Raw genomic sequence first — 24,464 nt, 5'->3', positions numbered from 1 at the left:
CTCCCGACCGAAACAGACACCTGCAAGAACAAGAAAAATAAAATGGGCAGGACGGAACAAGAAAATGCCGCAAATCAGTTAACGTTATAACTACATGGTGAACATCAAATCGCATCGTCACATGGCCCAGCACGCAAAAAGAGGCAGCAAAAAACGATTTCACTCGCTTGCCTCCTGCCAGAGTCGAACTGACGACCTTGTCATTACTAGTGACACGCTCTACCGCTGAGCCAAGGAGGCGGATTTGTTGGAATGCAGGTGGCGTATTAGGGTATAACCAGGTTTGTGCGCTGCGGGGAAGGGTTCTGGACCGGGATCCCTGCGATGCCTGCCCCAGCTAATATGAAGTGGAGAACTGTTGGTAACTCTCTGTGCCTCGTTCGCGTCGTTGCGAACTCGGAGCAGGAATTCGGTCCTTAGTGTTCTTTAGAGCAGGCATTTCGCCTCTTGCGACGATAATCTACAATATTTCATGTGAGGCCAATGGTACCGGGTGACATCTTGGGGCGGCGGGTTGCTTTCTGGAAACTGCTCCTTCGTAGCAAGTCCTCGGGAGAGTCTCTAGCAAAACGGATCAACTCCACTAGCTGGCTGGCTGGCTCGAGCGCGCCCCCAGACGGCGTGCACGGAGATACGGCACCGGCAGCGTCATGTTACACGAACCACGTGCCGTCAACCTTAAAAACGATGCCACGAGCCTTCTGCCTTGACAAGTCTTCACAGAAAGTCAAAGTTCCTTGAGCTAAGGCGCACTCCCGTGTGGACCAGCAGCGTGACGGATTTCGGAACGTCTCCAGGTGGTGCGGTCGGAACGACTCCGCGCGTGCCAGCCGAGGTCCGCTCCGGGCCCGCCCCCCCCCCCCAAGCTTGACGTGGGCTTTAAGGAGGCACCACGTTCCACAACCACCACGGCCTGCCGCCTTGACAAACAGACAGCAGCAGCAGAAGCAAGACTCTCACAAACCGACCTTGGGTTGATACCAATGCTTTCAACGACGCGCGGGACATCATCATCATCAACATCATGACTAGAGCGCTCCAAGTTACCGCCGCCGGCTGGCTCATCATTGCCCTGGGCCACACGGTACGCGCCGGCCCTGCTGCTGCCTTGTTTTCTAACTATCCTATCCTGCCAGCGCAACGCTCCAGCAAATAATTAAAAGGGCTGCGTTGAGAACCTAAATAATGCTAACGAGATTGTCCCCCAAACGCAGCGCTCGGCAAAGGACTGGCAGCCGCACATCAAGAACCTCCCGAACCTGGCTTACACGTGCGCCAAGGCCGGCTGGTACGAGGGAAGCGGCTACTTTGTCATGACCGGTACGTAAAAATCACAATATGCGCCTCCCTCCCTCCCTCCCTCCCTCTCTCCCTCTCAACACGAGCGTGGACGTCCTCAACTGGTTGCAAATGCTCGGGTGCGGGTTGGGCTGACCCCGAGGTATGGTTATGGCGGTGATGCAGCGCTGCTCAACTACGCGTGGGCACAGAACCCCGAGCTCCTCCAGCAACCCATCTTCAAGACCATGGCCGGCCTCTTGGTGGCCATAACCGCCGTCGCCGGGTGGTACTATGCCAAGCGGGGGCTCGGGTCCATCGCCCTGCCCGTCGGCGCGATTGGCGCGCTGCAGGCGTACTCGGCGTTTTCGATCTAGGCGGCGGGACAGACAGCGGTGTATAACAGCAACAGATTCATGGAATGATTATATTTGCATTGCAATTCGGGGCGTCGCGTGAATAGTTTGGCTGTGTGGTTTCGAGTTGAAGTGTTGCTCTCCTGATGGACATACCGTGGCTGGCTATGTACGTGGTCAACGCCAGGGTCTCATCAATCCGATCCAATCCACAAAGCTGAATCTCACTGAATTTGTATAAAGGTCACCAACAACATCAAAAGGCACCAGGTTGCTAAGGCGCAAAGGTGTAAATTACATTTCAAGCACCAACAACAGCACCACCCCCTCTCGGCCCGGCCCGGGTCGCAGCACCACGGCGCCTCATCGGGGATCGCTCATCACCCAACTGGTAGCAGAAAGGTGGCGAACGACATCGGACATATCGCGACACGACGAGAGGCTATTTCCAGAGACACGGCCTCCAGGGCAAATGAGTACATAGGAGCAAACCCCCAGAGCATGGACTGCCGGGCGTAAGCGCCAGGTTTGCCCGTTCAGGCAATGTGGATCGATCGCCCCGCGCGCGCGCGCGATCGGCTTTACATGCATCTCAGTATCTCCGATGCGGCGGTAGTAACTGTGTAGCCCGGACGGCGATGTACTGAGAGTGACAGTCAGCTCCGAAGAGCAACAAGTATTTTGGCTTTGCGCCGCAAGCCTCCACTGTCCGTGTAAGTCTCAATCTACATAAAAGATCAACGGAATCGTACGGCTCATGTTCAGGCTAGTTACTCAACCACCACCCACGACAATCCTCCTCGTCGTATAAGCACCTCCCCCCCTTCCAACAGCTGGTCGACTTCCTCGGTACAAATCTCAAATCCACCGCCTCCCAGTCCCAACAGGCACAACAACATAGCTCCCGCCATGTCTCTCTCCGGCAAGGTCGCCGTCATCACCGGCGGATCCAACGGCATCGGCAAGGCGTGCGTCGAGCGCCTCGCCCGCGACGGCGCCAGCGTCGTCATCAACTACGCCTCCGACACCGAGTCGGCCGACGCCCTGGTGCGCTCCATCGGCACCGACCGCGCCCTCGCCGTCCAGGCTGACGTGTCGACCATGGACGGCCTCGCGAGAGTCGTAGACGAGGCCGTCGCGCGCTTCGGCAAGATCGACATCCTCATGGCAAACGCGGGGACGATGCCCATGCGCAACGTGGAGAACACGACCGAGGCGGACTTTGACAAGACTTTTGCGCTCAACGTCAAGGGGCCATACTTTTTAGCGCAGGTGAGTGAGCCTGTGTCTCATGTTAGCCGCTTGCTGCTGCTGTCTGCCCGCTGCGCGTTTGTTTGTGGTGGTGGGAGAAAGTAGTTAACTAACATGGTTTCTGCAGAGAGCCGTACCACACATGCCCAGAGGCGCGAGAATCATCTTCGTCTCGACCGGCCTGTGCCACAACTCGGCCGTCCCGCCCGACTACCTGCTCTACGCGGCGAGCAAGGGCGCCGTGGAGCAGATGACGCGGGTCTTGGCCAAGGGCCTGGCCGCCACAAGGGGCATCATCGTCAACGCCGTGGCCCCCGGGCCGACGTCGACGGAGTTCTTCTACCGCGGCAAGTCGGAGGCCCTCATTGAGGGAATGAAGAAGGCGTTTCCGTTTGGGCGCCTCGGTGAGCCCGAGGAGGTGGCTGGCATGGTGGCCTTTTTGGCTGGCGAGGACAGCAAGTGGGTGAATGGGCAGACGTACATGGTGAACGGCGGTCTGTTCGTCTAATAACACCGCCGCGTTCGGCGTGTGGTGGGAATTCTGGCGCGGACTTTTGGTTTTTTTTTTTTTCCTTATTCACGGCTTATGACACTGTTGGGCCATTGATGCCATCGAAAGCGTAGTGTTCTTAGACATAATTATGTACAGTTCCGATATGTTTACAACCACCATCTCGAAAGTCGGGCGACCACTTGTTGAACAGCCAACCCCAGGTTATGTACACATTACCGCCAAATCAGCGTTGAGCCCTAGTATACCGTAAATCCGCTCATCAGATCTCATATTCCAAACATCCAATCCGGATTCGCAAAATTTGCCAACGCCACGCACGTACTCAGACTGTTGAAGCGACACCCCGACTGAGAGCATACTTGTTGAACCAGTCAAATATCCAAACGCAAACCGCCTCGATTTCGCTTCCTCCATTCCAGGCCCATTTTTGTAGTGTTCGTCAGTTCATGTTTCTCGTCATGCCGCAACTCAGTTCTTCTCCACCACATCCCACACCTCGACGGCGCCGCTCATCCTGCCCAGGACGAGCACGCTGCCGTCTCCCGAAAAGGCCGCCGCCGTGACCATGTTGTCCATGCACGCGGCCTCCTCTCTGCGCTCCCAGGCGACGGCCCCCGACGCCACGTCGAGCACCTCGAGGCCGTCCTCGGTGCGGCTGGCCATCCACCGTCCGTCAGGGGAGACGCAAAGCGGCCATGATTCGGTCTGGCGCACCGTTCGCAGGTCGTAGGACGTCAGGTGGCTCGCGCCGGGAATCCACACGTGCACCGTCGTGCCCCAGAGCGAGACGATGGAGCGTCCGTCCCGCGACACGGCCAGCAGACGCGGGTTGGCGGCGGCGGCGGTGGTGCCCTCGATCTCGAGGCGGCTGAGCGTGCGGCCGGTGGTCGGGTCGCTGACGCGCGCGGTGCCATCCCGCGAGAGCGTCACGAGCGTCATCTCGGGCGTGAAGGCGGCGTGCGTGACGTCGTCGATGTGGCTGACCACGCGGCCGATGCGGGCTCCCGTGCGGACGTCCCAGACACCCACACGGCCGCGCGCGGAGGCATCCCCGGCGGCGATGGCGAGCCCGTCGTGGCTCCAGACCACGGGCCCGCGGGCGGCGTCCCGCAGCTCGATGGCGGTCTTGCCGGTGGCGAAGTCGCGGACGAGGACGGTGCTGCTGTGGTGGTACTCGATGTTGGGGCCGAGCTGGACGGTCCAGTCGCGCAGGGTGGCGACGCGGTGCGCGCTACCGGCAAGGCTCGCGCTGGTACTGTTGGCGATGCTCTTCTCGCTGATGCGGGCGATGCTGCTGGTGATGGTGCTGGCAAGGCCCCCGCCGCTGCCGCCGGGGATGCGTGATGATAAGGATGAGGAGCAAGGTGAGATAGGCGAAGAGGCGGGTGGGCCGAAGACGGCGTGCGCCCCGGTGGCCTTGGTGTAGCCGCGCTGAGTGTCTAGGTCAAAGAAGTCGATCCAGGACTGGTTGGTCTGTGGCGCGATGTAGATGGCGAAGGCGGATGTGGAAGAGGGAGAGACGCCGACCGAGGTGATTTCCGACTTGGCGGGGAGGCGCCGGTAGCGTAAGGAGAGTGATAGAGGCATGGCGACTAGGCAACCAGGAGCTATTGGCGTTGTCAGATTTAATGTACTGTGTGAGGCTCTATCAATGCACTTACGTCAAGGGCGCTGTGGGTGACGCTGTAGTAAACTGTGAGGCTGGAGCACAGATTTATTGGCGCGCTTCGTATAGTGACGACGACAACGGTGTTGATAGGTGATGCTGAGGTCGTAGATGACGATGTCAATAGGAACAACGACAAGGACAATAGGGTGTGTGACGATGGAGTTGATGAGGATGATGAACGCGATGATGATGGGGCAGATAGATGGTGGTGATGGGTATCTTTGATGCTCGTGATGAAAGTGTCTCTTTTCTCTCTCAACCTCTCAACTCGACCATGAGCGCGGGCATCCCCAAGTCTTAATACTCAACGGGCAAGTGGCTCCCCCTCGACGCCCACGATCCCCCATCTCCAGCCTCCGCTCCGTCTGACAAAAGCGAAAAGGAAGCCCACACACTACCGCGCGCAGCAGCAGCAGCAGCAGCAGCAGCAGCGACGTTTGCTCCAGGCGCCCTCTTGCCGGCCAGGCAAGTCACGTCAGCACGCCGCGCGCACGGCCGCCGAGCACCGGCGAGGTGAAGAACCGGGGCGGGGCGGGTCAGTCAGTCAGTCAGTCAGTCAGTCCAGGCCAGGCGCGGCCAGCAGATGTCAACTCGAAAGCCCCCCCCCCCCGTCCAAGGTGTGTGAGTAAGTAGTCCGCCCAACAGCCGATTAGCAAGCAGGGGCTACAACAGCCAGCAGCAGCAGCAGGAGGAGAAGCAGGGCGGCGAATGCGCAGGGGGGGTGGGATGGGTGTTTGACAGGAGAAAGACGTCGCTGCTGATGTTGCTGGTGCGACGGCTTTGTCTGCAGCAAACGGGCCACTTGTTACGATGCTTAACAATTCGGTTACTACTAGCACGTACGAGGTACGAAGTAAATTGGCGGCGGCGGCGGCGGCGGCGGCGGTGTCAGAGCGGGCCGACCAGAGCAGTTTTAGGCTTGGAAGCTGGAGGCGCGCGAGATGCATCCATATTTTGCCAAGTGAAGTGGGTGGGTGGCTTGCGTTTAGGGGCCTCGAATTTACGACCAGCGTACGTACTTGGTATGCATTTCCAATCCGCGAGCTTGCAAAGGACGCTTGCTCGTCACTTGTCATTACCAATTGGGCGACTGACGTGCTCAGGACGCCTTGTTTGCGTGAGCTTTTCTAGCCATTGACAGTTTGCACTGCATCATCTCTCCAGGTTCCATGTCAATGGGTGATTTTTCTGTACAGTGCAGTGCAATCTTCGGCCAACCGCCAAAAACTCAAGGTGCGGTCATCATCATGCACCAGCAGATGATGAGTAGATGCACTCCACCCAGATCGTACGGTGCCTCGTGGGCCGTGCGGCGGCCTCGCAAACAACTGGTCTCAAATGCAACCTCCAGAGCATCCCATCACGGGCTGTTAGCAGCCCTATCCTGACGGCCACCACCACCAGTTGACCGACCTCTGCTGCGCGGACGACGACGACGACGACGATGCCCGGTTTTTGCCCGATTCGTCTCGCCGAGGGAAGCCCTGCGCAGACGAAATCTAGACGTTCCCCATCTCGTCCGCGTGAGTCACCCGCGCTCTACGCTCGCTCTCAGGCGGGGGGGGGAGCAGGGGAGGGTTCATTGCCTCGTGGGCTGGCGCTGGCGCGCGCATGCCGCCCAGGGCAAACCCGCCTCAAACCCAAGAGCGCACGCCGCCCCGGCTCCGGCGAGACAAACGGGGGATAGCGCCCGTTGCCGCCCCCCTTGTTTTTTCGTCAGCGGGGTCTCCCTCCCACGTGCGCAGCAGCACTTCCTCCTCCGTAGCAGTTCTTACTACGAAATTCAGATCGAGCTGCCCGGCAGGCACAAGAGATGGGTGCATCACGGGCAAGTGACTGACTGGCCTGCCGTTGGCACCGGTTATCGGAGGCGCTCCCGTTCAACGTAGTACATACCACCTATAAAGTACGAAGTATTATATAACTACGAAGTATAACACCGTTCACGACCATTGACTGTGGCGTGTCCCCGCGTGGGGATGGGCGAGCTCACTTACAGCCGACATGTGAGCGCGCCGCCTCGCTGGGCACCATTGCAACCTCGCGACTGCGGCTTCCGCCATCGATTGGCTCGCCTGAGCTGCTGTGTCGTGGGTCTGGTCATTGTCCTGCACAGCCAAGTTTGCATTCCCCCATCAGGGTCCTCATGCTAATAAGCGGCTTTATATACTGTATACTGTACGACGTATATATATGCCCATCTCACGCCCGTCCTCGTCAACGCCTCACGCCAACGTCACTGCAATCGAGCCATCGTCGCGGCTGCCCTGTCCTACGCGCCAAAGGCCTCATCATAGCCGACCATGCAGGAGCGATACCTGACGCTGCTCTTCTCGAGTTTCTCCATGGCCTTCTGCAGGCCCTCGCGCGAGATGGGAATCTCCTCGACCCACCCCTGGAGACCCTTGTCCGCCGCCAGTTGCAGCATCTCCAGCATCTCGCGTCGGCTGCCCAGATGAGTCGTGCCGATGAAGCACCCGTTCGAGATGAAGTCCTGGTTCTTAATGGAGATGCCGTCGCCGCCCGGCAGGCCCACCGAGTTCCAACGCCCGTGCACGTCGAGCAGGCTCAGGTACTTTTCGAGCTCGAACCCGTCGAAGGAGTTGGCCGTGTTGATGATGAGGTCAAAGGTCCCCTTGTGTTCCTCGTCCCAGCCCTTCTCGCCCGTCGCAATGAGCCCACTGGCGCCCATCTTCTTGGCATCCGCCTCCTTGGCCCGCGAACGTGAGATTGCCCACACCTCGGCCCCGAGCGCCTTGGCAAAGATGATACCGTAGTGCCCGAGGCCGCCGATGCCAACGACGCCGACCTTCTTGCCGGGCCCGGCGCCGAAGCGCTTCAGCGGGCTGTACACGGTAATACCTGCGCACAGCATGGGCGCCGCCTCGGCGCTTGGGAGCTTCTCGGGGATCGGGTACACCCTATCCGTGTGTCAGAGCCATTGATCGTTATCACGGAGGGAGTAGGGGGCGGCGCGCGCGCAGACTCACCAGAACTCGTGGGTGCGCGTGTGCGACGAGTAGCCGCCCTGCGTGGTGTACCCCGTGTCGAGATACGGCGCGCCATAGGCGTCGATCTGCTGGGTGCAATATGTCTCGTTGTCCGACTTGCATCGTCGGCAGTCGCCGCAGGACCAAACCTGGGCACCGACGCCCACGCGCTGGCCGACCTTGGCCAGCGTCACCTTGGAGCCGACCTTGCGCACCTTTCCGACCACCTCGTGCCCGACGGCCAAGGGGTAAGGGCAGCCGCCCCAGTCGCCGCTGATGGTATGCTTGTCGCTGGCGCAGACGCCGCAGCACTCAATCTTGATGTCGACGTCGTGGTCGCCAAAGGGGCGCGGGGTCCATGAGTTCTTGTCGAACTCGAGCCACTTGTCCGCCGAGGGCGACTGGAAGCCGGTGAACTTTTCAGGGTACGCCATTGTGATTCTGGAGGAGCAGGGTGTTTGGAGAGCACAAGGTCAGTTGGCGGGAGGCGTTCGATAATAAAGGAGGAGAGGAAATGCGAGCGCGGAGAGGACAAGGAGCGTGAGGGACAAGTACGGGCTCCTGCCCCGCGGCCGCGCGCGCAACACCCATCGTCATTCCGCCCGCATGTCGGGGAAGCTGGCAGAGGTTGACAGCCGCCCGGTGAGCGTCCCCCCGAAGCCAGTCAGTCCCTCAGAAACCAGGCGTCAGCCCACAACGCGCGTGGGGGAACCAGACAGCCACCAGCCAAGGTGGGCGTTGTGGGCGAAATTGATTCGCTGCCGTGACGTAGGATAATTCCACCAAACAGATAGTGCCGCGGAGTCGGGCCGCCATGTCCGCGTCGGCGGGGTCGCCTCGGGCTTTCGCCATGACTTCGGGCCGGTCGGCCGAGGATGCATCGTGACGACGAGGGGAGTGCATTCGTCTAGAGTACAAAGACCACCGCAGCTGCCATCCGGCCTCGCACCACGTCGGCGTCACAGACCCCGTCGCAGCGGACCAGGCCTTGGATCTGCTTGCTTCTCGGGCGATGGCGCGCCAACGTGTGCTGCAAGGCGCGCATCTCCTCCCCACGCTCCGCGCGCTCACTGCTGCTTACGCGCCCGCTTCGACCCGTCAAGCCCGACGCCCGCAAGGAAGCAGATTCTCAGCGCCGCGCCCGCGTACACCCACGGCACGTTCCCCCAGTCTCCCACGTTCCAACCCGCGACGTTGTAGTATATCGCGGGGCCGAGCTCTTTCATGGAGTAGAGGTGGCCGAGGTCGGCGATGAGCAGCACCAGCAACACCGTCCGCCACACGCGCAAGTCCCATGTCGATCGAAGCACGAGTGCCTCGTTGAGGGCGAAGAATAGGTACATGTTGGCCAGTTGTGACATGGCCACCGACGTGCTCAAGGGCACCTGCGCCGGGGCTGATGCCGCATCGAGCAACTCGAGGTACCGTCGCTGGCGGACGTGGTTGTAGAAGGCGCCCGCGAGGGCGGACAGCGGCTCGACGAGCAGGAAGAAGGCGCGATACGCGACCGGCAGACGAAGAGCGACGCGTTGTGAGGCCATTGCGGGTCGTTTGAAGGGGAATCAGTCGTACCGAAGTGATGCTGCGATTCGGAGAGTACGCCGAGCAGTCGATTTGGGAAGCAATCTGCGGCGGGGAAATTTTCAACACGACTCATGCCCTGACGCGAAGCGCGTATGATTAATGACTACCCTAGACTACGTATACGTATCTCCCCAGTCTTTGATTCAAACACTTGGTAAAACAACACGTAAACCCCTGTGGCCCGTATTTTACCTATTTCATTGATTCATGCCTTGCAGAAACGGCCATGTCTGCAGGGCACAGATAGGACACGACGAGCTCACAATGCTGTCTCGTGCGCACATTTCAAGCGCGGCGTATCCCTAGAGCTGCCATCTCGCAGCATCCACCACCACAGCCATCGATTCGAATGATGCACAAAAGCCGCATCAGCAAATCGATACTAAAACTTCATTGACCGAATTCTGACTCGATGCGGCGTCATGCGATGCATGGAGAGCAGTAATGAGGGGCCGGATGAAGTCCAATTGGTAGATAGCAGAGACTCCGTGCGTAGTCGTACGAAGGATGAAATAACTAGTTGCGGCAGTCACCGATCCCAACCACGACCAGCAGCCCACCACCGGCGAAGGTTGCCAGGCTGCATTAGTACAGTAGTAGAACGAAAAACCGGACCTCTTGACGCCGGGTGCTATCGCCAAAGTTGTGCGTGCAGATGCAGCATCCATGGAAGAGATCGGGACGCTAGAACTCATCCCGCAGCAGCATTTGCCCGGGGAAGCTTCGACGGAGTGGGCGACCGAGCCGGGGGCTGCCGTAAGTTAGTACCTAGTAGTGGGCACCCTCGGCTCGGGGTCCCCGCGCCCCCCAGAACTTCCCTACCGCCGGGCGGCGTTGACAGCCGGCGGACATGAGACGCGGCAGTGCAAAACTCTGCCCAGCCACATCGCTGTTAGTGGCGTCGCTTGCCAACGGCGGCCAGGCCTAACAGCTTCCCACCGAGCCGACCACTCTCCCCCCGGCCCGCCATGCGCTATGGCGAGCGCTCGGCAGAGTTTTTTTCCCTTCGCCCTGCCCGACGCTTTCTTTTTTGGGCCCAGGTCAGGTACGTCCTTCGGCCCAAGTGCAGCTCAGGAAAGCCTCGTCAGATCGATCGCGTCGGCAAAAGGAGGCAGCCCCTGCGGCGTGCTGTCGGAAGCCTTGCCCAATGAAGCCATGCGTACCAGGGGATGGACGCTGCAAGGACTCTGCACAGGGAAAGTAAGGACCAGCCAGAATCGAGAACAAAGCTGGTGCCTTACGAGAAGGACCTGGGAAAAGGGGTTGGGGTTGTGGTTGGAGGGGGGATGCCAGGCACGAGGCTGGTCATCGCCTGACGATGAGGGCAGTCATGAGTTGGCTCGTGCAGCAGCGAGCGTGACATGGCTGATGCCTCGCTGCTCATCAGGGATTTCGCAGTCTGGACGACGGCCCCTCCCTACCCCAGCTTACGGCACTGCAGCAGTCGATCCTCTGCCGGGGTGCGGTGCTCCGGGCGGCGTGTTCAGACGGCACGCGGTCCTTGCTTGGCCTGGCGCATCGTCGCGCCGTCTGATCGACGGCTGGAATAGGTTCGCAAGTCGCGGCACCACCGTGGCATCAGCCAATTCCCATCATAGCCTACCGTCCGACCCACGGGGCGGGCGTTCCGTTGTCTGGGGACTGACTCCGTAGGTGACTGCCTGCCATCTCTTGCACCCTGAATGGGTCCGCTGGAGCCCCTAAAATTTCAAGCCCGCCGCCAACCTTGTTGGGGGGTACGTACCGACCCTACCGTGTCGAAACAACTCTAAACATCGCCCCTGCCGTCATAAGGTAATAACCCGCCTCTTTCCAGACTTCATGGCCTACAGCCTCCCGCCTCGCCGCCCGTCATCCCCCTTCATCCACCGGTCCATCGCCTGCCCTTCATTCAAAAATAACTTTGAAATTGCGTCCTCCCCGCCGTGCTTGTCTCTCGGTCGCCGCCGTTATACGATAATCGATTCCTCAACCCGGCTTGCCTCGGCAAATCGACCCTCTTCCTCTCCTCACAATCATCGACCGAGCCCATCAATCCAAGGACTGCATCACATCCACTCGAGGCGAGCCAGATTTCGAAATCGAAGTGCATAACTGTATGGATGCGTGACTGCGTGCTGTTGCGCCACAACATCGTCCACGCCGTGTCTCGTACCGTCTGGCCGTTCCGCATTCCTCCCCCCTCGCATACGGACCCCGGCTCAACACCTCCGGTCGACGTGAACATCTGATAAACGACTCCCCCGTTGACGGCGCCTGGTCATTCACTAGACGGGAGGAGTCTAGGGCGACTGGAAAAACCGACGCTCGTTTCTCTACACCCCATTACGATCCTTGCTGGCTCACGAGTTATTTCTTCTCGCTGCGCTTGGCCGCTTCGCGATACAAGAACGTCCATAATTTACGGCGGCAGTCTCTTTCACTTTCACTCGCTCGCTGCAGGGTCTCCCAGCTGGTCTGAAGTGAGACGACGCCTGTCTGATTGCTTCAACTTGCTCTTGGTCGAGCGGAGTTGCCTGTGCGCCTCCCTTGCATCCACGTGAGCCGCCCTTGCCAAGCGACTGGCTCCTTGTTCACACGGCGAATCCTGTGATTTTTGGACAAGGTATGTATTTCTAGCGCACCTGGCCATCTGGCTCGTGCGAATTTGTTGCTGTGGGAAGATGGTCGCGGCTCCTGAACTCCGCTGTTCGAAACAGAGCACTGACCGTCTTGCAGGACCCTCGTATCTGGCCGAATCCCCCTCCCCCCAAACGTTTTCTCTGTCCTCCCGACTTCTGCTGCGACAAACCGGGATGGCGAGGTCCTATCCCGTCAATGAATGGGCGGCGACCCGTGAAGCTACGTTGGTTGTCGACCTGGAACAACCTTTTGCGACGCAACGAAACCGCCGGGCGTCGGCAGCGCGCAGTCCTCGCAACAGGCAGTTTCGCAGCTTCAGTCTGTCTTTTGTGAAGCACCGACCCCGGACGTCACTCTTCGCACACGGGAATCTAGACGAACAGTTGAACGACATGGCCATCGACGACAGTCCAGAGGGCCATGAAGCGCCCCATGGGTCGCCTCAAGGACATAGCAATGGCGAATCCGGGACTTTCAAGGGCATATTGCGCAGGGCCTCATTGTCACTCAAGGGCATTGTGCACCGTCGGCCATCCCACGCACACGAGGATGCCGCTCACGATCAGCGGCACGCACATATCAGACCAGCCACTGCACATGCGTGGAATCGGCTGCGACAGGCCGCAAGCTTTCGCCATGCGAGACCTACAAGTGGCTTCGACTTGCCTCACGAGACTCCATCCTACGCGCATCCGTCGACGTCACCCAGCTTCCCGATTCCTGCGATGGGCAACGAGCCTCCAGTCATTCCCACTCACACTGGCGCCGCGGCGAAGGCCTCCGCTGCCATGCAGAACGAGTTCTTCGCTAGACAGGGTTCTCAGACTAAGTGGCTACGTGCCCCGTCGAGCGAAGACGGCAACGATCGAGAGAGCGGCATTGGAATTGCCGTCAATGTCCCCTCTATCGAGGTGGATGACGCCGATGCAGCCGTGGCGCAGCAGGACACGCGCATCAGCAGACTCAATTTCATTTCGATGCTGCCTGCCGAGCTTGCTATCCACACGCTGTCTTTCTTGGACGCTACAGCCCTGACGAGAGCCTGCCGCGTCTGCCGTGACTGGCAAAGGATCATCGAAAACCAGCACGTTTGGAGAGAGTCTTGCCTGCGCGAAATGACGACGACATTCGCAACCAGCGGACCGGTTCAGCCCGGAACTGGCCTGGGTATTCCTCTGGCACTGCCATCGAACGACTGGAGGAAAATCTATCAGGCTCGACAAGAACTCAACCTGCGATGGAGGAGTGGCAGAGCCCGACCAACCTATCTCAACGGGCACTCGGACAGCATCTATTGCTTGCAATTTGACGAGTGAGTACCCAATACCCAAAAGTATTTTCCCTTCCCCTCAAAACTGACATTCGCCAGGCACAAGATAATCTCCGGATCCCGTGATCAGACGATACGAGTTTGGGACATGCACACGCTCAAGTGCAAGCTGGTGATCGGACCCCCGGCTGCCATTAATGGCGGCATGCTGCTGGAAGACTTCGAAGGAATCCCGTTCCACTACGCCATGGGCGCGGAGAATGTTCGAGTGGCAGAGTCGCGACCGCAGCTTGTTTCGTGGCCGGAGCACCACATGGCCTCCATCCTCTGTTTACAGTACGATGACGAGATACTTGTGACGGGGTCGTCGGATTCGACATGCATCGTGTACGACATCAACAACGGCTACCGACCCATCCGCCGGTTGCGCCACCACACTGCGGCCGTGCTCGATCTCGCATTCGATAAGAAGCACATTGTCACCTGCAGCAAGGACATTAGCATCTGCGTCTGGGACCGGGCGACAGGAGCCCTACTGCGCCAACTACGTGGACATACGGGGCCCGTCAATGCGGTGCAGATGCGTGGCAACACCATCGTGTCCTGCTCTGGCGACACCACGGTCAAGTTGTGGAACATTGACACGGGGAAGAACATCCGGGAGTTTGACGGCCACACCAAGGGATTGGCTTGCTCGCAGTACTCCGAGGACGGGCGGTACGTGGCGTCGGCGGGTAACGACAAAACCATTTGCATCTGGGACGCCAACACTGGCGAGTGCATCAAGGAGATGCGCGCCCACGATAATCTGGTCCGGAGCCTGCACATTGATAGTGTGAGCGGGCGGCTTATTAGCGGCAGCTACGACACCGACATCAAAGTCTGGGACATGGCCACGGGGCGTCAGCAGCTCGACTTTCCCCGCTGGCATGCCAGCTGGGTCCTCAGCGCCAAGAGCGACTATAGGCGCATAGTCAGTACTGGGCAGGACCCCAAGATCTTGATCATGGACTTCGGAGCGGACGTGGAGAATATCGAGATGCTCGAGGGCGGCGGGCCGGAAAGTGGCCCTTTTGGGCTGCCCATGGGCCCCAAGGGTTTCATCTGACGAGACGAGCTTTAACGATCGTCGTCGACGCAAGCGAGCCTGTGATACTCGCGACGCCATCGGCCCTTCTATGCCTGCCTGGCTTTGCATCCATGCTGCTAGGGCTGGCGGGGAGAGCATCAGCGTTGTTGGCACCTGGTGCAGGAGGTTGGACTTGCAACTGCAAGGGTCTGACTTGGTTTCGGCGACGTCATCAGCCATGAGCATGTAATCGGACATGGTTTTCTGCTTCTCATTATGTTTATTCTTTTCTTCTGGAGCTTGGCATAGATATGGGTAGCGGACACGGGTTCTGGCATTGGTTTCAAACTGGGGCATCTTTTGGCCGGCGTATGTAGAGCAGACCCCTGTAAGGGAATGAATGGTAAACGACTTGTACAGGCAGCTCTGCACAGTGTGGTTCTTAGGCATCGTGCGAAGTTCTCCGCTCCGGTACGGAGACAATGGACCACCATCTGCACCTGGATGCGATGATGCCACGCTACGCTGGGATTATTCGGGCGCGTTCCTGTTCCGGCGCCGCGCTGCTGATGGATGCCGGTTGTCTTTGCATGATGCCTGCTTGGGATTCGCCTTTGGTTCCAGCACATACCACCACAGGCACAAGCACAACCCCCTGCATGCGCACGTATATGCGGTCCTCTATTACCAGCCTGGTCTGGGACTTCACCGCCCCACAAGGATGCCACGATACGAGGGCATCAGAGGCCCGTATGAGAGCCGTGCCCACGGAAGAGACCGACTGACGTAGGTTTTTTGTTTCTGAGTGCCGAAAGCCGCCACCCACCGTGCACTTTGTTTACCGGAAGCCGGTCGGCGAGGGCAGTGAGTGAGTGGCTCTCAACAAGGGGGGGGTGTTTCTTGACTCCGTCGCCTTTGCGTCCGTCCCCGTAAAGGGCCGGAGCTGGTTCGGATACGTAGCTATGCGGGCTGGTCCGGCATGAGAAAACAACAACTTGGAGCACAGGATGGCTGCTGGCGACGGAGCTGCGAATGGTTCCTCCTTACGTGGGATGGCTTGCGTGCCCGTGTTGGCGGTAACGTTGCCGATGATGGGAGGCGCTTCTTTCAGCGTCCCGATCTACGGCATGAACACCTCGACCACGTATGGACTGCTTCGTGTGGAGCCGAGCATATACGGAGCGTCGACGCATGGCCTACAAGACGAGAGAGAGAGCCCATGCAAAAGCCGCCCGAAAGCTGGCCGGATAGCTCGCATTTGGCCGAGGAGCTGCCTTTCCGTTCATTACTACTGGCGACGACTTGTCCCATGTGTTGAGAAGGCGGGGGGCAAGGGACCCGACCCGGACGCGAGGAGGGCGGGCGGCGCAAGGCAAGCAACTTTCATGCATGGTTGTATGTACTTTGTACGCACAGGAGTGACACGCCCCCGGGGGGGGGGGAGGGGGGAGCACGAGGAGCCGGCAGCTTGGCATAGCTTCACGGGGCAGGACAGACGGGATGGCCGCCCGTCTCGCGGGACGCTGGGGCCAAGGTTTGCGCCTCATCAACATGAGAAAGAGGGCGGTCTCGTCGGTGAGGGGATGGGGGGGGGGGGGGGGCTCAGGTGACGGGCCCTGCAGGTGTGGTGATGCTTGGCGCCGCCGTGACGGACCTGACCTGACCTTGTCGCCAGTGCCGATCGCGCAGGCCGTCAAGAAGGGGAGGATGGATGTATGGGGGGGGGGAGGGGAGTGAGGCGCACGGGTTTGGCCGAGACGAGGCCGCGTCGGTCCCCAGCAACTAACTGCCTGACGGACGGCCCGCTGCTGGGTGCGTGGGTTTTCTGTGGAGCAGCAGAGAGGTTCGAAGGTGGCTGGCGGTGGGAAGGAAAGATGGGACGATGGAAGCTTCTTTCCCCCGATCGTCGTCGTCTTTGCGTGGACATTGCCTGGAGCTTCGCCCGCAGCCGGAATGATGGTGACCGCAGTAACGTACGGAGCAGATAGTGAAAGTGGATGCAGCGTGGAGCCGAAGCTTTTTGCGAGATGATGTCGTGCTGTGCGATATCGTGGGGTCGTCTTGGACAAGAAGAAAGAAGAGCCTGAGGCTCTCCTCCCTCCCCCCATCATGGAGGACGTCACAGGCTCATGCGCATGTGCATGTGCATGTGCACGCATGCAAGTGCCTCGCAGGGCGGACGTCTATCGACTCGATATGGACTCTTCCCCGCACCATCGAGCAGCTTCCACTGCGGGGCACGCAGGGTGGCAGCAGTCAATACCTACCTAGCACTGGCAGTAGCAATGCAAGGTACCACCACAAGGGCATACGGAGTAGGAAGTCACTGGCAGTTCTTCGGGGCCACTGATAGTAGGATGCAGATGGAAGGGAGGGAGAGGGGGGAGGGTGTGTTCTTGGCCTTGAACAGAAAGAGGGTTATGCACCACCTGCTCAGTCAGACGCGACAAGCTTCGGATGCCGGTTGCACCCAACAAGCGTCAAACACGATTCATGGCCGGGCGAGAAAATGTCAGAGAAAACAAACGAACCCTTCGAAGCAACGGAAACGGTACTGTACTACTGTATGGCAAATGCGGTTCTCAAGGCCGGGTGCCGGTGGCACGACTCGGCCGGACCGACCGACCGATCGACCGGCCATGTGCCTTGTGCGCGCGTCCAGAACCGACCGACCGACGTCTGATGTGGCGATGCTGCTTCAGAGTTTTGGGGGGACGACGCTCTGACCGGCTGGGGCAGACTCACTGTCATCGTCTCGTGCGAGTCGAACCGATGCGATGCCTTGGGTCGGAGGGAGACTACCCGTAGGAAGAAGCACGTTTGTACCCAGATGGTAAAGTATAGTGAGATGCTGGGAGATATTTGCACCATGAAAAGCACGTGGACGTGCCACAAGATGTAAAAGCGTGCGCGCAACACACTACTCAAGCTGGATCTGCTGCGTGTTGGGTGGCCGGCACAACGACGGTGAGACGTGTGTATCCACGGCAGCTAAACGTGAGGGGAGCAGCAGCCGGTGGCCGGCGCCCCTACCCTACCCTCGCCTCGCAACCCTTTTCCCTCTCCCTTGTTGGTCACCCCCCCGTCCACGGGCCCGAACCGAATCGGCAAGATGGGATGCGCGTTCTTGCGGTGCTCGATGCAGATGATCTGCGGCTGGAATGGGACACGAAACGGGATGGAGGGGCTCTCTCATGCTCCCCATGATGAGTAACTACTAAGAGGAGAGGATGCTGTTTCGCTGCAGCACAGTGGTTCCTCATCAGCGACGATCGCAATGACAATCGACGTGCCGTGTGACGCGCGACACTTGGGACGGAGACGACCGAGGTGATACTGTAAGTACTACTAGACGTAGTGTATGTACTACGTATTCGTGCATACGATTATCGACTCGCGTCCCTGTAGCTGTAGCCGTGGAAATTTCCATGCACGAGTGGAATTTCCAACCAAAAATATCCCCCATGAGCATGGGCTCACGGATACTGTACGTATACCTGGGATCTTGGCCTGGGTCCTGCGGGCTCAACGTCGGTAATCTACGATGAGGTGATGTGCATATATATGTACTACGCATCCTACGTACCTAAAATACACCGCTAAGCATGAGGGGATCATCCATGGTCACGGGGCTTGGGTTCCAAAAAGGCGTACCGAACCTGAGGGCTTACGAGGGCCGGGAAGTGGGAGGGAGGAGCATCGTGGGGAGGGGAGCCTTGGCGCTTGCTGACACGCCGATGATGTCAGTGTCTCGTCGGCACAATCTTGTTGGTTACTTGGATCATCTAGAAAGTGAAGCGTGAGCGCGTTATTGGGAAATGCTTGGAATGTGCTGGGCTTTGCATAGATCCAGAGTCTCACCATCCGTGGTGCCAGCAGCGAAAAAGCCCACCCACTAAATAAGGTAGGTAGTACCTATCAAACCCGCCACCGAGCACTGACTGGCACCACTGGCACCATTTATTAGTTAGTAGCAGCACATCTTGGCGGACCCCTGCAACTTGGAAGCGCTCGCTCGTCCTGCTCTTAAAAACAACCTGGAAAAGTCTGGGGGCTCGACATAGGTAGAATGGTAGGCCGCAACGGCACTAGGCACTGGGTGTCCCGCCATTCGTGCGAATGAAACCCTCGCGGGCGCGACTCCCGCAGGCAGGCAGGGTGCTTGCTGTGCTGCTGCTTTGTCGAGGGGTACTGTAATATAATGAATAGCGCCGAGAGCAAGGAAAACAAAACGGCCGTCGACCAGCCCGGCACTGCATTGCCGCCGGCTGTGAAACGACGCTAGATAGGTAGGGTGCGGGCGGTAGCTACCAAGTCAAGCTTGGCCTGGTTCCCCCTGGGGTTGGGCACTGCAGCCGCAGGCCCGGCTCACTGTCCAGAAACAACATCGTTTCTGGACCCCCCTCCTCCCTACCCAACCGCAACAAACCCCCCGTTCGTCGCTCACTCATCCGTGACGCCGGCGCTGGTCTGGTCGAGTCGACGACGACGACGGTTTTGGAGTATCCTCTGATCGCCGGGTACAGCGCCGCCCACGGCCACCACCACGTCGGCCTCCAACGAATCGAACCGTCGCGGCACCGAACGGGGAGTCGCGGCTGCCATTCAGCACCACCACACCAGCATCGGCACCAGCCCCTGGAACTTGGCACCGGCGCAGCTCCGGATCTTTGGGGGACCCCTCCTCGACGGCCGCAAAGGGGAAACATCCGCGCGCGCGACTACGTACCCGGAGAGAAAGAACCAAAGCAACTGGCGACTATTGCAGCCTTGCCTCGATCGCGTCGACACTTGTCGCTCAGCTCGCACGCACATGGGTTAGACTGCCCCGACTTGCTGGGGAATCATACGAGGTCAAGTACGGGCACCCTGTCTATCGACGTGCGCAAAAAAGCACAGCGCGGGTGGCGCCACCGAGCACTGACGCCAAGCAAAGAAGTCAAGGCCCCGGCTCGACGGGCAGCCACGAAAAAAGGAGTCGAGGGCCGGGTTAGCCAGTCAGCCAGCCAGCCAGCAGGGCCAGGATTGCTGGACTGGGGCATCGACACCCATCCACGCACGCACGCACGCACGCATTGGAAGCCGCTCGTGGCCTCGACGGCCGTCATGTCTGAAACAGGCTCGCCAGAGACGTCGCGAGCCAATCAAGTGGATGCGTTCCTGTCCAAGGGCGCGGCCCCACCGTCGCTTGGCGGCTCAATGTCCCGGCGCCCGTGCCCTTGGGGCCAGCCGCATCAGCAGCAGCAGCAACAGCTGGAGCACCAGCTGCGGAACGGGAATGGCAGTGGCAGTGGCAGTGGCAGTGGCAGCGGCGCTTGGGCAATGCCACTGACGACCAAAGGGGTACGTACCTACGCACTAATCACCCCGTACATGTGCTTTACACGTCCTCCTCCCCCCGCCATAATAATACGTATCGTGTGTTGCGCGCGCGCGTGTGTGCCCGAGGCGAGGGCGGGTGTGGATGCGAGCCGGAGATCGTAACCTACCTGGATCGCTGGGCCAAGGTTTGGACGCGCATACCCAAGACGAGAACGCCCCCTCTGCTGCTGCTGCTGCTGCTTCTGCTCGCGCTGCGTGCTTGCTATTGCTTGGCTCGGTGCATGAAACCCGCTTCTCGACACTGCTCCGCAGCAGGTGGGAGAACATGGCCGAGGGTGGCAGCGGGAAAGAGTCAGTCGGTGGTGGGAGGGCTCGAGCGGCCTGCCCAACCTAACCTACCTTGACTACTTTACCTTGGTCAGTTACCTAGTACCAGCGAAGCAGGCAAAGAAAAGCAGGCGGGCGGGCAGATGGATGAGGGGACCGAGTATAATTGCGCCTTCCCGCAAAGTTGCCCTTCATTCCTGCCCTCGGTCGCGCCTTCTTTCACCCCGTTCCCCTCACTCACTCTCTGTTTCTGCCTGCTAGTGCTTTGCCTTACAAGTACGTGCGAGCACGTCTTGCACTTCTTCGTCTCGCCCATCCCGCGGCTTGCGTGTTGTTGTTATTGTCCATCTTGTCCCTACCTTACCTACCTACCTTGCTCGGGCTTCTTCATCCTTGCTACGCTGCTGCCCAGCTTCTTGCTCGCTTAAACGAGCTTCTTCTTCTTCGTCCCATTCTTTCATCTCTCGCACTCTCTGACGTGCTGTTCCCTTCTACATCGACGGCGCCCACTGCAAGCGCAAGCCGCTCCTTTGTTGCGTGTCACACCGCACCCAAACGCTACCGTCGCGGCCATCTAAATCACCACCGCCGCCACATTTCGCCTACGCCGACGCCGACGGTTGCGCGCCGCGTTTCCGCGAAATAAAGGTAGCAGGGAACCCTCAGGGCCCTATTTACTATCTCGGCGACATCGCGGCTTTCTTGAGGGTGAGTGACTGCAACGCTACCCCGTGGAGCGTGATGCTGCTTGCCCGCGTGCCTCATGACATGTTACCCCAACCCGCATACACCACAGCCGACCATCCCCATCCCCCTCACCCCCCCAATCCAAGATCTGCAAGGCAGTTGGCGAAGTCGCACCTACACTATGCTGAGAGGCTCGCGCGGCCGGGACTTGCCCCGATGTGCCCTGAACGAGCTGACTTGCGCCTTGCCCCTATTGTTCGTCTCATCGTCTGGACCAGATCCCATTGACAGGCATATTCACCACCCAATTGTTGTTCACTGCCCAATTGTTCAACCCTTAAATAGCCCAGCTCTCCCACTTACTCGACCCGTTCACCCACCCCCATCGCTCTTCTCAGACTACCTCTCTCGTCATTCTTCTTTCATTCGAGCCGGCTTGATCTGTCTTTCAGTCTCAAGCGCGTCTTGTACACAGCTAACATACCGTCCAATCCAAGCTCGCCACTGGGCAACACCGTCATCCAACAAAGACTGCTCCGCGAAACACGTGCTTCCTCGTCATGATGGGGCTGTCGACCCTGCTTACAGCCTCTGTGCTGGCGCTTCAGCTCTTCTGCCTCCCCGCCGACGGCAAGTGCATGCCCAAGACGAGCGTCCAGAAGGATGTCCCCGATGTCGATGCCGATGCCGCCGGCTGGTGGATGTCCGGCGTCAAGCGTCAGGGTGCCGTTGCTTTTGGCGGCCAGGGCGACTACAAGGTCTTCCGCAGCGTCAAGGACTACGGCGCCAAGGGAGATGGAAGCACCGACGACACCGCAGCCATCAACAGCGCCATCACCGACGGAACTCGCTGCGGACAGGGCTGCGACTCCAGCACCGTCACCCCCGCCATCGTCTACTTTCCGCCTGGCACTTATCTCGTCTCCAAACCCATCGTCGCCTACTATTACACGCAGCTCATTGGTGACTTCAACTCAGTTCCAGTTCTGAAGGCCGCCGCCAACTTTCAAGGCATCGCTGTCATTGACTCAAACCCTTACAATAGCACTGGAGGTAACTGGTTCACAAACCAGAACAACTTCTTCCGCCAGGTTCGGAACTTCAAGATCGACCTCACCGGCCAGCCCAAGACCACCGGTACGGGCATTCACTGGCAGGTGGCACAAGCTACGTCCCTGCAGAACATCGAGTTCAACATGATCGAGGACACCAGCCAAGACAACAAGCAGCAGGGTATCTTCATGGAGAACGGCTCTGGTGGCTTCATGACGGACCTCACCTTCAACGGTGGTGCGCTGGGAGCCTTCTTCGGCAACCAGCAGTTCACCACTCGCAACCTCCGGTTCAACAAGTGCAACAAGGCTGTGCAACTGCAGTGGAACTGGGCCTGGACCTTCCATGGAATCTCCATCAAGGACTGCGGTGTCGGCATCGACATGTCCCAAAGCGACAACGGCGCTCAGACCGTTGGCTCTGTACTCCTCCTGGACAGCACCATTGCCAACACTCCCGTCGGCATCATCACTGTCTATGACAAAGACCAGACGGGTACCAATGGCACCCTCATCCTCGACAATGTCGACATGACGTCCAACGTCCCCGTTGCTGTCAAGAATGGCGGCACCGGCGAGACACGCCTGGAAGGCAACCAGCTCGTCGCTTCCTGGGTCCAGGGTCGCGCGTACAAGGGCACCAAAGGCGAGGCTGTACAGGCCGAACGCCAGCCGGTAGCCAAGCCTGCAGCTCTTACCGACGACAGTGGCAGAATTTTCACCAAGAGCAAGCCCCAGTACGGCGACGTGCCGGCTTCCAAGTTCATCTCGGTCAAGGACAAGGGAGCTAAAGGCGACGGCAAGTCTGACGACACTGCCGCTTTGCAGGCAATCTTCGACAGCGTCAGTCCGGATGAGATTGTCTACTTTCCCCATGGCGCCTACGTCGTTACCGACACCGTCAAGGTTCCCAAGAACGTCAGAGTGGTTGGCGAGATTTGGGCGCTCATCATGGCTGGCGGTGACAAGGCTTTCAAAGACCAAGACAATCCCAGGCCTGTGTTCCAGGTCGGCCAGCCTGGCGATGTGGGCACCGTCGAGATGCAGGACCTCATGTTCGAGACGCTAGGCCCTCAGCCCGGTGCCATTCTCATGGAATTCAACGTTGCCGGTCAGTCCAAGGGCGCCGCCGGACTTTGGGACGTGCACTTCCGCGTGGGTGGCTCTGCGGGCACTCAGCTGCAGTCCAACAAATGCAGCAAGACCCCCAAAGAGCAGACTCAGGCCAAACCCGAGTGCATTGGTGCCTTCATGCTGCTGCACATCACATCCTCCGCCAGCCCCTACCTCGAGAATGTTTGGGCTTGGGTCTCTGACCACGAGCTTGACCTGTCCGACCACAATCAGATCAACATTTACAACGGCCGCGGCATCTTGATCGAGAGCACCAAGGGCGCATGGCTCTGGGGAACCTCGTCTGAGCACAGCGTGCTGTCCAACTACCAGTTGAACAAGGCGCAGAACGTATACATGGCGCTTATCCAGACGGAGACGGCCTACTTCCAGGGCAACCCCGATGCCAACGTGCCGTTCAAGGTGAATGCCAAGTACTCGGACCCCGACTTTTCCAAGTGCACGTCCAAGACGTGTGCTCGCACCTGGGGCTTGCGCATCCAGGACTCCAAGGACATCTTTGTCTACGGCGGAGGCCTTTACAGCTTCTTTGACAACTACGACCAGACGTGTGTTCCCGCCAACAACTGCCAGGAGAACATGGTGGCGATTGACAGGTCGGCCGTGGAGCTGTTCGGCATCACGACTAAGGCTAGTGTTGCCATGATCACGCTCGACGGTGCAGTCGCAGCCAAGGACGAAGAAAACAGGAGTACCTTTGGCGCTTGCGTTGCCGTCTTTGAGGCGTCGTAGAGCGGTGATCTCGGGCGGGGGGACGACGGGAATGGGGCTGGCGGAGCTGGTACCGCCAGCAGCGTTTCGTTTGCACATAGTCCTTTGTCAACTTTCACCGCACAGCTGGCGCCAGCGTCCACGAGCCCGGTTTCATTCTGTGGCTCCGTGACGACTGTGCTCAAGATGACGACCATGTTGGTCACAGTCCCATCGGTCGGCTGAAGGCCGTAGATACAATGTACATATTGAGAGACCAAGAAAATGTTTCGGTTGCAGACTTTTAATACTTGGGGAGCTGCCCTGTTCTTACTTGCAGTGCAATGAGCGTGATTCCGTGGCAAAAGAGCAGCTCGGGTGTTGGCGATGGATGGAATGCTAGAGTGGTGGGTGCAATAAAGTAAAGATATCATAGAGCTGGTACACTCACCATCGGGCGGCCGACGCGCGGACGTGTGAGACTCTGCGAAAACGACGTGCAACATTGAGCAGTCGGGGCAAAAAAAAAAGAATTGAGTGCCAGCCTGGTTCGAAGGCATGGCCTTGCCAAAAAGCGAAGGCCCCCAAACAGTCTTGCGACTTGGGGGAACTAGCAAACTTGGTGCAGCCCGAAGGAATTGTGTTACAG

General features: G+C 59.2%; 7 protein-coding genes and 1 non-coding gene across 10 annotated transcripts; 4 read left to right on the top strand and 4 right to left on the bottom strand.

Moving 5' to 3' along the window:
- Positions 1-168: 168 nt before the first annotated feature.
- JDV02_000572 lies at positions 169-240 on the bottom strand. Its single transcript has one exon. It is a non-coding gene; the product is annotated as a tRNA-Thr (tRNA).
- Positions 241-696: 456 nt separating this feature from the next.
- Positions 697-1,786, top strand: JDV02_000571 (uncharacterized protein). The gene is made up of 3 exons (XM_047981397.1): positions 697-1,084; positions 1,215-1,320; positions 1,465-1,786. Exons 1-3 carry the CDS (start codon positions 1,025-1,027, stop codon positions 1,653-1,655), a joined length of 357 nt encoding a protein of 118 aa, XP_047837357.1. The 5' UTR covers positions 697-1,024; the 3' UTR covers positions 1,656-1,786.
- Positions 1,787-2,543: 757 nt separating this feature from the next.
- On the top strand, positions 2,544-3,393 carry JDV02_000570 (3-oxoacyl-[acyl-carrier-protein] reductase; the record flags this gene model as incomplete). Its single annotated transcript, XM_047981396.1, has 2 exons — positions 2,544-2,906; positions 3,013-3,393. 2 exons carry the CDS (start codon positions 2,544-2,546, stop codon positions 3,391-3,393), a joined length of 744 nt encoding a protein of 247 aa, XP_047837356.1.
- Positions 3,394-3,765: 372 nt separating this feature from the next.
- On the bottom strand, positions 3,766-5,824 carry JDV02_000569 (uncharacterized protein). The gene is made up of 2 exons (XM_047981395.1): positions 5,061-5,824; positions 3,766-5,006 (listed from the first exon to the last, which is right to left on the bottom strand). The coding sequence occupies exon 2, from the start codon at positions 4,984-4,986 to the stop codon at positions 3,868-3,870; it is 1,119 nt and encodes a 372-aa protein (XP_047837355.1). The 5' UTR covers positions 4,987-5,006; positions 5,061-5,824; the 3' UTR covers positions 3,766-3,867.
- Positions 5,825-7,340: 1,516 nt separating this feature from the next.
- Positions 7,341-8,492, bottom strand: JDV02_000568 (Alcohol dehydrogenase (NADP(+)); the record flags this gene model as incomplete). The annotated part of the gene is made up of 2 exons (XM_047981394.1): positions 7,341-7,989; positions 8,059-8,492. 2 exons carry the CDS (start codon positions 8,490-8,492, stop codon positions 7,341-7,343), a joined length of 1,083 nt encoding a protein of 360 aa, XP_047837354.1.
- Positions 8,493-9,125: 633 nt separating this feature from the next.
- On the bottom strand, positions 9,126-9,599 carry JDV02_000567 (uncharacterized protein; the record flags this gene model as incomplete). Its single annotated transcript, XM_047981393.1, has 1 exon — positions 9,126-9,599. The coding sequence occupies one exon, from the start codon at positions 9,597-9,599 to the stop codon at positions 9,126-9,128; it is 474 nt and encodes a 157-aa protein (XP_047837353.1).
- A 1,860-nt stretch (positions 9,600-11,459) lies between these two features.
- JDV02_000566 (uncharacterized protein) lies at positions 11,460-15,027 on the top strand. 2 transcript variants are annotated; one of them, XM_047981392.1, is made up of 3 exons: positions 11,460-12,308; positions 12,361-13,576; positions 13,634-15,027. In XM_047981392.1, exons 2-3 carry the CDS (start codon positions 12,438-12,440, stop codon positions 14,640-14,642), a joined length of 2,148 nt encoding a protein of 715 aa, XP_047837352.1. In that variant the 5' UTR covers positions 11,460-12,308; positions 12,361-12,437; the 3' UTR covers positions 14,643-15,027. The 2 variants fall into 2 exon arrangements, with proteins under 2 accessions (XP_047837352.1, XP_047837351.1); XM_047981391.1 differs by having other exon boundaries at positions 11,460-13,576.
- A 3,329-nt stretch (positions 15,028-18,356) lies between these two features.
- Positions 18,357-24,194, top strand: JDV02_000565 (Glucan 1,3-beta-glucosidase). 2 transcript variants are annotated; one of them, XM_047981389.1, is made up of 3 exons: positions 18,357-19,461; positions 19,540-19,946; positions 21,437-24,194. In XM_047981389.1, exons 2-3 carry the CDS (start codon positions 19,710-19,712, stop codon positions 23,855-23,857), a joined length of 2,658 nt encoding a protein of 885 aa, XP_047837349.1. In that variant the 5' UTR covers positions 18,357-19,461; positions 19,540-19,709; the 3' UTR covers positions 23,858-24,194. The 2 variants fall into 2 exon arrangements, with proteins under 2 accessions (XP_047837349.1, XP_047837350.1); XM_047981390.1 differs by having other exon boundaries at positions 19,540-24,194.
- Positions 24,195-24,464: the final 270 nt, after the last annotated feature.

Source organism: Purpureocillium takamizusanense, chromosome 1 (assembly GCF_022605165.1).
Source record: "Purpureocillium takamizusanense chromosome 1, complete sequence".
NCBI classification, from domain to species: domain Eukaryota; kingdom Fungi; phylum Ascomycota; class Sordariomycetes; order Hypocreales; family Ophiocordycipitaceae; genus Purpureocillium; species Purpureocillium takamizusanense.
This window is presented reverse-complemented; position numbering and strand designations above follow the sequence as displayed.

Coding starts and splice junctions, on each gene's coding strand:
- JDV02_000571 (XM_047981397.1), top strand. CDS start 1,025: ATGACTAGAGCGCTCCAAGTTACCGCCGCCGGCTGGCTCATCATTGCC. Junction 1,085..1,214: donor TCATTGCCCTGGGCCACACG/GTACGCGCCGGC, acceptor CCCCAAACGCAG/CGCTCGGCAAAGGACTGGCA. Junction 1,321..1,464: donor CGGCTACTTTGTCATGACCG/GTACGTAAAAAT, acceptor GCGGTGATGCAG/CGCTGCTCAACTACGCGTGG.
- JDV02_000569 (XM_047981395.1), bottom strand. CDS start 4,986: ATGCCTCTATCACTCTCCTTACGCTACCGGCGCCTCCCCGCCAAGTCG.
- JDV02_000565 (XM_047981389.1), top strand. CDS start 19,710: ATGTCTGAAACAGGCTCGCCAGAGACGTCGCGAGCCAATCAAGTGGAT. Junction 19,947..21,436: donor TGCCACTGACGACCAAAGGG/GTACGTACCTAC, acceptor GTCCAATCCAAG/CTCGCCACTGGGCAACACCG.
- JDV02_000566 (XM_047981391.1), top strand. CDS start 12,306: ATGGTCGCGGCTCCTGAACTCCGCTGTTCGAAACAGAGCACTGACCGT. Junction 13,577..13,633: donor TATTGCTTGCAATTTGACGA/GTGAGTACCCAA, acceptor GACATTCGCCAG/GCACAAGATAATCTCCGGAT.